The sequence below is a fragment of the Neofelis nebulosa genome, chromosome 2, assembly GCF_028018385.1.
Source record: "Neofelis nebulosa isolate mNeoNeb1 chromosome 2, mNeoNeb1.pri, whole genome shotgun sequence".
NCBI lineage: Eukaryota > Metazoa > Chordata > Mammalia > Carnivora > Felidae > Neofelis > Neofelis nebulosa.
The window spans coordinates 209,397,045-209,409,323 of record NC_080783.1 but is presented as its reverse complement, the minus strand read 5'-3'; the positions used below and the strand labels follow the sequence as shown (position 1 = coordinate 209,409,323).

The 12,279-nt window shown below is 55.7% G+C and overlaps 1 protein-coding gene across 1 annotated transcript in view; it reads left to right on the top strand.

The window, feature by feature from the left end:
• The first annotated feature begins 11,278 nt into the window (after positions 1-11,278).
• The window catches only part of IGSF21 (immunoglobin superfamily member 21), a 231,678-nt gene continuing 230,677 nt past the window's right edge, over positions 11,279-12,279 (top strand). The window contains exon 1 of the mRNA XM_058718900.1: positions 11,279-11,730. Within this exon, the coding sequence (XP_058574883.1) occupies positions 11,661-11,730 (70 nt within the window). The 5' untranslated portion in view covers positions 11,279-11,660. The remainder of the gene's footprint in view (positions 11,731-12,279) is intronic.

Below are 12,279 nucleotides of genomic sequence, written 5' to 3'. Positions count from 1 at the left end.
CACCCTCTGACAGCCTCACTTAATTCTTCATTTACAAATCAACATGGCTTTTCCCATCAGCAAGCTGTGCCCGGCCGTTGCTCAGTATGCTTCTCACCGCCACGGTTCCTCTCCTTCCGCAGACCACCCCCTGCCTCAGGGGTCTGCCTCTCCTTCCCTATCTTGCCCAGGGCTCTCCCTTCTGACACACTGATGTCAGGGGCCCTGGCCAATTTCCTTATCCAATCCCTTAAACTTGGTACTTGCCCTCATGGGCCGTGCCTCCACTGGACCTTCACAATCCAGTTGGGGAACGTTTCCTCATCAGATGCCGGGGCCGGGGCGGGGGGAGCCCTCTGGGGAGAGGAAGGCAACAGGTGCCCAGCCCTGGACCCTTGGCCCTCTGGCCGGCCTCAGGGGTGACCTAGCCCCTGGGAAGAGAGCCGTTGGCTTCCCCTCCGGATCTCCCATGCTGGGATATGAGTTCAAGGGATGAGAGGCCAGGGTCGGCATCCTTTGACCTCCCTCCCCTGACCTTGGCCATCAGAGAGCTATAATTGCTCTAAAACCCACCCATCTTCTATCGGGGCACATCCCCACCAAAGCCTTGGTTTCTTCCTCTGACTCTGGGGGCCTGGTGGATGAAAGCCATCCTCTCTCTGCTTCAGCCTACGTGTCTCTGCCTCAGTCTGAAAGCTGGATCGGGTTTCACGACGGCTGTAAGGTCACAGTCTCACGAGCGCCCTTCGGGACCACGTGTTTGGTCTTCCGCCAGGGTCACCGTGGTGAGGCTGCTTTGAGGGACACACCACAGCCTGGCACACCCCCAGGCCCATCTCTAGGGGCAGGCAGTCAACCCAGAGGCTGCCATTCCCTGTGGCCACGCCCGGCAAAGCTTTGCACGGCCCCGCCTTCACACAGGGCCTCGAGGCTCACTCACTAGCCTCGTGACCCTGCACGCATTCTGCAACCTCTTTGACTTCAGCCTCCCCATCAGCGAGCAGGAGTGGTGGCCCCCCCCCCCCCACGCGGTTTTCCGGTCATGTTCAAATACAATAACATATGTAAAGCCCCAGCCCTGGAGCAGGAGGTCAGTAAATGCTGCCTCCTTCCTCCTCTCCGTGATGGGTGAGGACTCTTGTAACACCTATGGCATCCATTGCCTGTATTACCAGATCCTGTCTTGTTCCTTCACGAACCTGCTCCAAATGAACGGCTGGGGAGGAATAATGATAAGTCTCTCACGGTTGTATATGACGGCTCTCAGAGGCCATTTCAAATTCTTCAGCATATTTGTGCTTTTAGGGCGACCCGGGAGGCTGACGGGGAAGGCACGATTAACCCCATTGTATAGACAGAGATGCCCGAGACCCAGAGGAGGAAAGGGCCTCATCCGAGGTCACGCAGCTGGGAAGTGGCAGAGATAAGCTGGGAACCCTGAGCCATCCTTTGTTCGTTTGTTTGTTTTTTCAATCTTGTTCTGGAAAGTTTGCCGAGGCGCCACCCTGTTCTAGGAGCCGATGGGGGCAGATGCAACTCCAGGGAGAAGAGAGCCAGTGATGCTGGGGGGTGGGGGCAACGCCCTCAGACCTGCCATGGCCTGCGTGTGCCCTGGTTGAACTAATTGCCATGCTCCCTCACACTCGCACTGAGCCTGCCTTCCACAGAGACCCTAAAGTGCTTCTGAGCTCCTCGTACATATTTATATGCCTGCTTGCGTGATAAAAATAAAACCACTTCACCCACCGCTGAAATGCAGCCACTCGGGGTGTGAAATATGGGGCTTATCGAACAGCCGCGAAGAAAAGCTCTCGGGGAGAGGCTCCTGTCCCTCCTGACATTGCAAAGGGGCAGCTGGAGGCAGGTGGAATTTAATTGTCGTGATAAGCAAGCCTTGGACTTGGAAGCAGGAACCAGAAAGAGAACGGGTCCCCAGGCTCCCTCGGGCCTCCCGGGGATGGAGAGATGGTCCGGCAAAGGAGACAGCAGCGTCCAAAGGGGAGTGTGAGCCCCTCAACATAAACGTCCTCACGCGCACCCCTGAACCTCACTCCCCGAGACCCGGCCTCCGAGTATGGTGGACTTTGTTCTCCTAAACCAATGTTCACCAGGTACCACTCCTTTCTCAAAGGAAGCTGTCAGGAGCCTCCAGCGATCTGAATATCTCGGAGCGAGGACGAGCCTCTCTGCCCGCGGGCCACTCAAGGCAGTCCTAGTTAAGAAAGGCGTCGTTCTGGAGGAACTGAGCATCACTGGCGGCCGTTCCGACCTTCCAATGACTCTGTTCTGATTCCCGATTCTGAGCCTTGCTCTCGACTGACATTCCTGGCCCCCTGCCTCCTGCCCTGCCTCCCTCTCCCGGGACTTTGCACCTCCTGCTGTCATGCTCTTAATTCTCTGGGCCAAGCACAGACAAGGCACCTAACACAGACCTCCTAGACTAGCTGGACAGCGAAGGCCGAGCCTTGGGGCATGAGCGGGAGCTGGCCCGCCTCCAGACCATGCGTGGGGTACAGGGGACAGGGTGAGGGGGGTCGGGGTGGGGGAGGACGGAATTGGGGAGGGGAGAGGGGGGAAGGGGGTTTCAGGCAGAGGGAGCAGCACAAAGGCCTAGAATTAAGAGTGTAATGGCGACAAAGACCCTGTAAGCTACTCCAGGCTCACTCTGCAAGCCATGAGGATCCAGTGAAGGATTTTCAGGGGGCCGTCCCAACCAGCCTGTCACCCCAGTGTGCCCAGGTGACCTGGGGGTGGGTGTGGATAGGTGGGGGTTGCACTTTACGTGCTGAATAAAGTCCAGGGAACTGTGCCATTTTGGGTTGTCACGCCCCCAGTGCCTGGGCGTCTTCTCCTGGAATTCTACAAAGCTTTAACAACACCCGGGTGTTTCCCGTGGTCCATTAGCCATCAGCGTCCCTTCCAAGGGACAGATAGCTTTGAGGGTTGAGGGGGGACTCTCTATTTGTGCTTCCCAGTATCCTCCAGGGCCAGGGCAATACAGCAGCCTGATTTCCCAGCCGCCCTCCTGCCATAGTAAATGGAAAGAAGGATGGGAGGCTGGGCACGGGCAGAAGAGAGACAACCCAGGAAAGGCAGGGAGTCACGCGGCCGAGGAGGGGATTGAGGGGTCGGTGGGATTGTTTCCTCGGTCAGTAGTTGGGGAGGGAAGCAGGAGGAAGGAGAACACCTCCGCAGAGGTGCTGAGGCTCCGATGATGATAACGTTCCCTCTGGGGGTTGGGAAGGGACTGGTCAGTGTAGGAGTCGCAGAATCTCCAAATGGGGAGACGGTCGCTGTGTTCACTGCGGGCCCTTAGAGCAGTTTCCGTTGCTCTCCCTTGGCATTCGTTGCCTTCTGGGATCGACGAAGACCCTGCCTTGCCTCAAAGTTTCTCCTCCCTTCACGCCCCTGGCCCCAGCCGTCCGAGATCACCTGCTGCTTCCCGGGGACGCAATCTCCACCGTGTGTTTGGATGACTGCGCCCAGAGGCTCTGTCTCAAACGTCTGTTCCTAACTCATAGGCATCCTCCAGGGCTTCAGGTCTCACCTCCTCCAGAAAGCCCGTCTCCCAAGGCTCAGCTCAGTGCCAGCTAGCTCCGCCAAAGGCACAGGAAAGGAAAGACAAGAGAAGAAAGAAGGCGGAGGTGAGTGTGTGCCCAGGTAAGACATCCTCCTCTGTCAGGAGCCTCAGGGAGCTAACCGGCTTACAGGTGGGGACTCAGAAGCCCAGAGTCATGAAGTTGGCTTCCTATACTGTGTGAGTCAAATTGGGACTTTCTCAAACGTTTGGGGAGCTAGAAACTCCCAAGACACTAACAAAGCAGGCTGATGGGAAGAGGAGAAAAGTATCAGTTGTCATCAGACGGCTTTGTAATTAACAAAATCTGTTGCACTTTTGCAACAGATGCTTTTCCGCGCCCTGCTGAAGGACTAGTCTAGCTACCTGGACCTTCCCTGTTTGCTTCCTGGCCCTTTTGGAACCATGAAACCCAGGCCTGAGCAGGATGGCATTGGAGGTGCCAAGGGGGAAAGTGAAATGCTTTTGTTATGACCAGGGAAGACAAGGCACACAAGGGAATCACCTGGAGAGACCCTACTTCACCGTGTGGTACAGACCGCATGCACCTCCAGCAGTGAGAATGCAGGGCGCTGACCATCTTGCTCTGGGTCTCAATTTCCTCATCTGTAGTACTATGGACCCATCACCCAATCATGACTCACTAGGGAGTTTAAGCGCACATGTTTTCCGACAGCGTGCCTGACTGTGAATATACTAACGCTGAACAAATTGGCAAAACAGGAAGCCGGTTCCTTTGACGGAATATAGGCCCTCAAGCTTAAAGGCTGTAAAAATGGAACAAATCACATATTGGATGGCGCCACCTGTTGTCTGTGGTTGGTATTGCACTTTGGCAAGGAGAAGAGGAAAGGGGCGGCTCCAAGGGTGACCTCAGAAGATCCCACCACCAACTTGACAACCGTGGACTCAAGAGTCCAAAGGCAAGAATAGACGGATTGATGCTGTAGAATGTCATGAAACAGAAGTGAATCGCAGATCCAGGTTGCACTGGCCTTTTTCTTTGGTTCGTGGTCACGGCAACCATCGGCCGAATCCCTCGAGATCTTGACCCTGGAGTCTTCATCCACCCCTCTCCTTCAGAGCGTAGGAAGCTAAGGATGAAAACAAGGAACCGCAGCACTGGGGTAACTATAGCATTGTGTGGCTGCCTCCGTGGGTAATAATTGTTACAGCTAATATTTATTGAGTGCTTACGGCATTTAAAGCACTGCCTTATTTAATCAGTGCAACTCAGTGAGGCTGGTACTCTTATTCCCATCCCCATTTTACAGATGAGGAAATCAAGGCACAGGGAGGTTAGATGATGGGTTCAAGTTCTTACAGCAATTCCTCCCTCCTTTCCTCACTGCCTCCTTCCTTCCTTCTTTCCTTCCTTCCATCCTTCCTTCCTTCCTTCCTTCCTTCCTTCCCTCCTTCCCTCCTTCCTTCCCTTCTTCTCCCTTCCTTCTATCCATCCAACAGTCATTTTCTTGAGTGTCAAAGCTGAGATTTGGGTCTAGACAATCCAACTCGAGAGCCCACGCTTTTAGCCACTGTGCCTGACTACCTTTGGTGGCACCTTTTAACTATGACTGATACCCATTAGTCCGGGTCTCTCATACTTAGCAAATTCAGTGACACAGGAGAAAGTCAAATCTTACTGATATGTTATTTTTTTTTAATTTTTGTTTAATGTTTATTTATTTTTTTTTTTTTTAAATTTTTTTTTTTTCAACGTTTTTTATTTATTTTTGGGACAGAGAGAGACAGAGCATGAACGGGGGAGGGGCAGAGAGAGAGGGAGACACAGAATTGGAAACAGGCTCCAGGCTCCGAGCCATCGGCCCAGAGCCTGACGCGGGGCTCGAACTCACGGACCATGAGATCGTGACCTGGCTGAAGTCGGACGCTTAACCGACTGCGCCACCCAGGCGCCCCAATGTTTATTTATTTTTGAGAGGCACAGCATGAGTGCGGGAGGGACAGTGAGGGAGGGAGACACAGAATCTCAAGCAGCTCCAGGCTCTGAGCTGTCAGCATAGAGCCTGACGTGGGGCTCAAACCCACATACCGTGAGATCATGACCTGAGCTGAAGTCAGACGCTTAACTGACTGAGCCACCCAGGCGCCCCCTTACTGATACTTTCTAATCTTGATTCATTTATCCATTCCTCCATCCATGTGCTCATCCACCCATCAGTCTTCTACACACTCACCCACCATCATCCATCCATCCACCCACCCACCCACCCATCCACCCATCCATCCATCCACTCATCCATCCATCCACCCACCCATCCATCCACTCATCCATCCATCCATCCATCCATTCATCCATTCATCCATCCATTCATCCATTCATCCATCCATCCATTCATCCATCCACCATCTACCCATCCAGCCACCCATCCATCCATCCACTCATCCATCCATCCACCCACCCATCCATCCACTCATCCATCCATCCATCCATCCATTCATCCATTCATCCATTCATCCATCCACCATCTACCCATCCAGCCACCCATCCATCCATCCACTCATCCATCCATCCATCCATCCATCCATTCATCCATTCATCCATCCACCATCTACCCATCCACCCACCCATCCACCCGTCCACCATAACTCAATAACTCTCACTTCCAGCTATCCATTCATCCACCCACCCAATCATTCTCTCAGCCATCCATCTTTCCATTCATCCATTCTTCCTCCCTTCCATGTATCTATCCAACGCTTTCATGAACACCTGCCATCTTCCAGGCACAAGCAAATGTGGAGACAAATCAGCTGTGGTCCTCATCCTCATGTTGGCTGTAGTCTCAGAAATACACAAAAGCAGTGTGATCTAGGCAAGAAGCTTCACTTCTGTGCCTGTGTCTCTTTGTCTTATTCTGTTGGGGTTCAAAACAGAACCTGCCTCATAGGATTATGGAAAATGTTCAATAAATTAGTTCAAGCAAAACACTTAGAACAGCCCCTGGCAGCTAGTAAGCCCTCAATAAATGTCATCACGTGGTGTGGTTGTTATTGTCCTTCGTATGATTATGGTTATGATTATGAGTGCCACCATTATTACGATGGCGACCCAGGACGCTTGTCCAGGACGGAAGCAGCAACTCCCTCCATCCATCCCGGGTCTCCACCACTCTTGCTTATGAGATGTTTATAGGTATTTATGCAAAGAAGATTCCAAGGCCAAACAGTTTGGGTTTCAAGGAAATAAAACTGAAAAGCTCTGCAGGATTTCTCATAGCCTTTAATATGCTCATGTGAATTGTAAATCTCCAAGAAGGGGGCGGGGCATGACCTAATATGCAGCATTTCAAGAAATGTTTCTTGCGAACTTGCAAAACAAATGGTTGGGGGACCCAGCCATTGGCCTCCTTCTCTCTGCCTGAGCGGGTCCCTGGGCGGGTTTCCTGTCCCTCACTCCTTCACGAGGCCCCTGAGTCTCTGAGCTTTTAATACTGAAGCCCGTTCAGCAACCCACAGCCTCAGATTCCCCATGGAAAACCCTCTTGGGTCCACCTGGGGCAAGAGTTGCTAGGGCGGGCGTTTGAGAGTTCAGGTGGGGCTGAGGTGTATTAAGGACACAGCATTGAAGTCCATTCCGAGCCGCTGACTCCATATCGATTTGGGTCACCAGTGTTAAGGCGTCACTTTCAGTGGCGTTTAATTTAAACAAACAATAAAAAACTCAGTCCTGTCTGACGGATGTTTAATTCCCAGCACGGAGAGGCAGAGGGCAAGGAAGGAAGGAGCCTGAGGATGTCGGGCATGAGTGTGTCGGGCAGGGGGGAGGGGTGGGGCGAGGAAGAGAGAGAGAATGTGTGGATCTTGGGGTGGAGGCTGGGGATGGCCCACCCTAGATGTCTGTCCCCAGAACCCAGCATCCCTCTAGCTTGGCTGCTTCAGAGCGTTCTTTTCACCGCTGAGTCTCAGTTTACTTATCCATAAATTGGGCATAACTGAAGCCGCCACAGAGGGCTCTGATGAGGGACGAGGGAGGTGGAATACGCTGGGCTCACGCATCTCATTTCCCAGCCAAGTACCGGCTCCCAGGGTGTGCGCGCGGGTGTGTGTGCACGCGCACACGTGCGCCTACGCGTGTCTCTTGTGCACTCGTGTCACTTGGCCCAGAAGGGCTTCGAAGCGCTCTGGCCTCTCCCTGGGTTCACATCCGTCTCGACAACGAACCTTGTTGTCCTGGACAAGTTGCTTAGCCTGCTCGTGTCTAAGTTCTGTCATCTGTAAAGTATGGATAATGATAGAACCCACTTTGTATGTTACTGTAAGCATTCTTATGCTCCCTGATTACTTTAAGGGTGCTTGGCTAAGAGAAGCACTTACATAAATGCTTACCACCCTCACAGTTACTACAAATGCCATGCAGTGTCATTCCCCAAACCAGCAGAGCCCATCCCCCTGGAAGCCAGGCTGGGGGAGGAAATGGTACGCCGTGTTCCTCCCCCGCTCCTGGAAAGAAACAAGCTAGAGGTCACAGAGGGGTCTCTTTGACCTCTGGGGTTGTTCCCTAGGGTCAGGAGAAGAGAAATTTGCTTTGTGCTGCAGTGCCCTCTGTTGGGAGAGCCTTGATCAGTAACCACGGACAGAAGGAGGTGGCTGCTGGGGAAGTTTCTGGGCTCCTGCTCTGCCCAGCGCCCAAGGAGGAGGCATGTCCCGTCGTGACTCATGGGTCTGAATGCCAGGACTGCAAAGTGGAGGCTTTGTGCTGGCAGCCAGTCCATTAAGAGTCAGGAACAGAGGGACGGTAAGTGAGTTAAAAGCCTGGGGCTGCCTTGGGTGAGTCACCCTGTGCCCTCTGCTAACCGTGCCTCTCGGTGCTTCAGATATGCCTTTCTCTGGGGCGAAAGGAAAAGCTCCTAAACTGTGTTTATAAAACAGGAGCTGGAGGAGTGGGCTTCCCCAGGAGAAGGTGTGCAAAGGTAGCGGGACCATTAGGAACAATTACCATATGGTAATAAACACACACTTCGCAGCCCAGCCCCTTTGGGAAAACCAACTGTGCACGCGGGCACCATGTCCTGTCTCTGAACGCACCATCCAGGGGGCTGTTGGTTCTTTGAAAAGATTCACTGCCACAGGATGCCTCCTAGCAACTGCTAAGTGCCAGCCTCGTGCCCGAGGAGCTAAGGAATAGAGCGGATCAAACAGAGTGCCCTGTCTTCATCCATCGGTCCGTCCATCCGTCCGTCCATCCATCCATCCACCCCTCCATCCATCCTTCCATCCAAGAAATATTTATTCTGAGCCTACTGTGTGCCAGGCCCTGGCCAGGAAGACGAGAGATTATAATAATACAGGGTGATGTTACAAGAGAGTGGAGATGATTTGGAAGTTCTGGGGCTGAAGGAGGATTAATCGAAATCTCTCCCACTCTGCCCCAGCCCAATCCTTGGCCCGAGGAGGCAACCCTCCCTTGGCTCTCAGACCTCCTTTCCAGCCTCTTTCCAAGTATCATTCACAGCTGGCATAACGGAGGTGACTCCGGACCCCCTTCATGCTGCTCCCTGGGGATTTCTCTCCCAGCAGGTATGGGCCGGGGCTGGAAAAGAAGCATCACCCAGGCCGGTACAGGAGCTGGATCATCACTGATCCCTGGATCCCCTCTCTAATGGCTGGGCCCACAGTGAGTGCAGACAGGAAACCCCACCTATTCAGGCTTTCACCTGGCCACCTGCTGCCAGTGCACCTGCCTGGCTGTGCTCTGATCTGCTCTGGGCCAGCAGAGCAGGAATGCCCACACGGTGAAGCCTGGCATTCATGCCCCGTGGGACTCACGGCAACACGCCAACGTGAGGATCCTCCCAGATTGATGCTGCTCCCCAGCCTGGAAAGCTCTTCCATGGGAGGGCTTAGCACCTGGGAGGGAGTGGGTTTTCCTGGCTTTTTCCTAGGCCAGAGGTGGGGAGGTAGAGGGGAAAGCAGAAAGCAGGGAGGGACTGTGCCCCATGGCATGGCTGGGCCAGCCCAAAAAGAGGGTTTGGGGGCGAGGTGACCTCAAGCTGACTCTCAGCAACTCGGAGAAGAGGAGACCTGGGGCGGGGGGGGGGGGGGGCGAGACAGAGCAAAGAACAGCCAGCCAAGGGAGAAGGGTCTTAAGACTCCAGCGCTGGAGCCATATCCAGCCCAATCAGCCCGGCAGCCAATTAGTCTGATTCAAAAAAAAAAAAAAAAAATACCCACGTAGGGACAAACTGTAATCAAACACCTATTTATAAGGGTTTATTACGATCATTATTATTATTTTACTGAGAGGATCATTCTAAAGCCTGTCAGGTGAACGTATGCTTTCAGATCTTCATAAATGCAAATCGCTCCTTCCCCTGGGCGGGTAGGCGTGAGCTGCAGCGAGGTTGCCTTGGGAAGCCCTGTAGTGAGGCTTCCAGAGGGCAGATGGAGGGAGCTGCTCCCTGCCATGGGGCATCGCTGCGAGAGGCTCACCTAAGAGACAGCTTAGCAACCACCTACTGCCCATCTCACTCCCTACACGCCCTCGAAGGGCTGCTGGAGATACACCTGGCTGTATACCCATTGCCCATCCAGGTAAACAGAGCAAAAGCCTTATGCAGTCGCCTGACAAAGCTGGGAATTCTCTACAGAAATGGCAGCTGGAAATTCTCCATAGAATGTCATAGAAAGAACACTGGATCAAGAGCCCAGAGGCCTGGATTCTGAGCCCCAGTTCTGCCCCTGGCTGTGATGACCTTTCTGGGCCTCAGCTTGCCAGGGGTGAAATTCCCTGCCAGGTGCCAGGTTCCTTGCTGGGAACTTCCCCATCTAACCTCCACCCCCGCCCCCAGCCCACTCCAACAACTGGAGTACCTCTCCCCTCCCAGGAGACCTCAAGGCTCATAGCCAGGCCTGAGGCTCAATGGTGTGTGTGTGTGTGTGTGTGTGTGAGAGAGAGAGAGAGAGAGAGAGAGAGAGAGAGAGAGAAAGAGAGAAAGAGAGAGAGAGAAGATACACAAATCCCGAACCGCACTCCTCGGGCCTGGAGAAAAAGTGTCAGGCCTGCCAAAAAGGTGAAAATGTGGTCTCTGCCAGGAGGAAACAACCAGTTCCTTAACCATTCCTGGCTGGATTCAAGAATGTAGCTATTTTTGGAAGAAGAGAAAACACAACATTCCTGTCGGTACCTGGGGGAGGCCATCCATAATTTGGGAAGTTTCAGATGACTGATGCCCCTAATGCTTCCCACTGAGAGCATTAATAGGTGGCAAGGCCAGTCCTCTGGGGCCACACCCTGCCTGCTCCGCTGGGGGGGGTGGGGGGGGTGGGAAGGCAGGGCTTGCTCTCAAGGGAGGCTGCCTCCCTCCAACAGGCTAGGGGGTGGGGGGTGCGGGGTGAGCCCAGGGACGGGATTAAGTGGAGGGGGACCGGGTGGAGCCCACTTCTGGAGGGCAGGGGTGCTCGGTCAGCTGGGGGAGGGCTGCGAAGCTAAGGACTGCGCGGCGAGTTGCGAGTGAGGAAGGGAACCTGGGGTAAGGAGAGGGGGTGGGAGACAGGGAGGAGGGGGAGGGGGGCGGGGAGGGGGTGAGCTCTCCTTCTCCCTGCAATAAATCGGCTTAGCTGACGAGAGCCGAACAGCCCAGAAAGGATTAAAGAAAAGTCTGTATAATACAGCGGAGAGCGCGGCGAGGGGGAGGAAGGGAGGGAGGGAGGGAGGGCGGGGGGCGGGGAGAGGGGGAGGGGCGGAGGGAGGGCGCGGGGAGGGGGGCGCTCGCGCCGCCGGGAGAGGCGAGCGCGAGGCAGAGGGAGCGCGGTTCGGCTCCAAACTCCGGCGCGGCCGCCGATCCGACTCCGGGGCCGCGGTGGGCGCCGCGCGCAGCCGGGGGAGCCGGGAGCCGCGGCGCGCCGGGAGGACGCCCGGAGCGCAGGGTCGCGCGGCACCCCGCAGAGCCCGAGCCGAGTGGAGCCCGGCGCCCCGGCGGCCCGGCCGCGGCGGCATGGGGGCGCCCCCGCGGCGCCCGGCGCTGCCCGCCACCGTCGCGGCCGGCGGCCGGAGGCAGGAGCGCGCCTGAGCCCATGGCGAGGGGACCCGCCGCCTCCGCCACCGCCTCCGCCTCGCCACCGCCGCCAGCTCCCGGGCACCATGCGAGCCGCCCCGAGCCTCCGCGGCTGCGTCTGCCTGCTGCTCGCCGCGATCCTGGACCTGGCGCGCGGTGAGTGCGCGGGCGCCCGGCCGGAGCCCGGGGTGGGGGACGCGCGCGGGGGCGGGCCGCCGGGGAAGGGCGCGGGCCCGGGGCGCCCCGGAGAGGCTCGCGGCGCGAGCACCGGTCCTGGCGTGGCGGTCCGCGCGGTCGGTCGGCTCGGCCACGGAGGGAGGAGGTCTCCTCCGAGGAGAGCGCGCGCGGGTCTGTGCCAGGGTGTGTGTGTGTGTGTGTGTGTGTGTGCGCGTGTGTGTGTGTGTACGAGCGTGTGCCTTTGTTGCGTCTGTGGGTAAGGGTGTCCGGGAAGGAGCTGTGTGCGCAGAGGGTGCGGGAGTGTATTTAGAGATGTGAGTGTGCAGATGGGCTGTTTGAGTGTCTCTGTCAGTTCCACGGAGAAGGTGTGCGTGTGAGACGGAGTGAGCCAGAGTATTTGGGGGTGTGAGCGGGTGCCGGCTTCTCGGTGAGGTGTGAAGTGTGAAAGCTTGTGTCATTGTATGTGTGAGCGTGTTAAAGGGTGGTGAGTATGTGAGGTGTGGCGTTTCTCGCGGGTCCCAAGTGTGT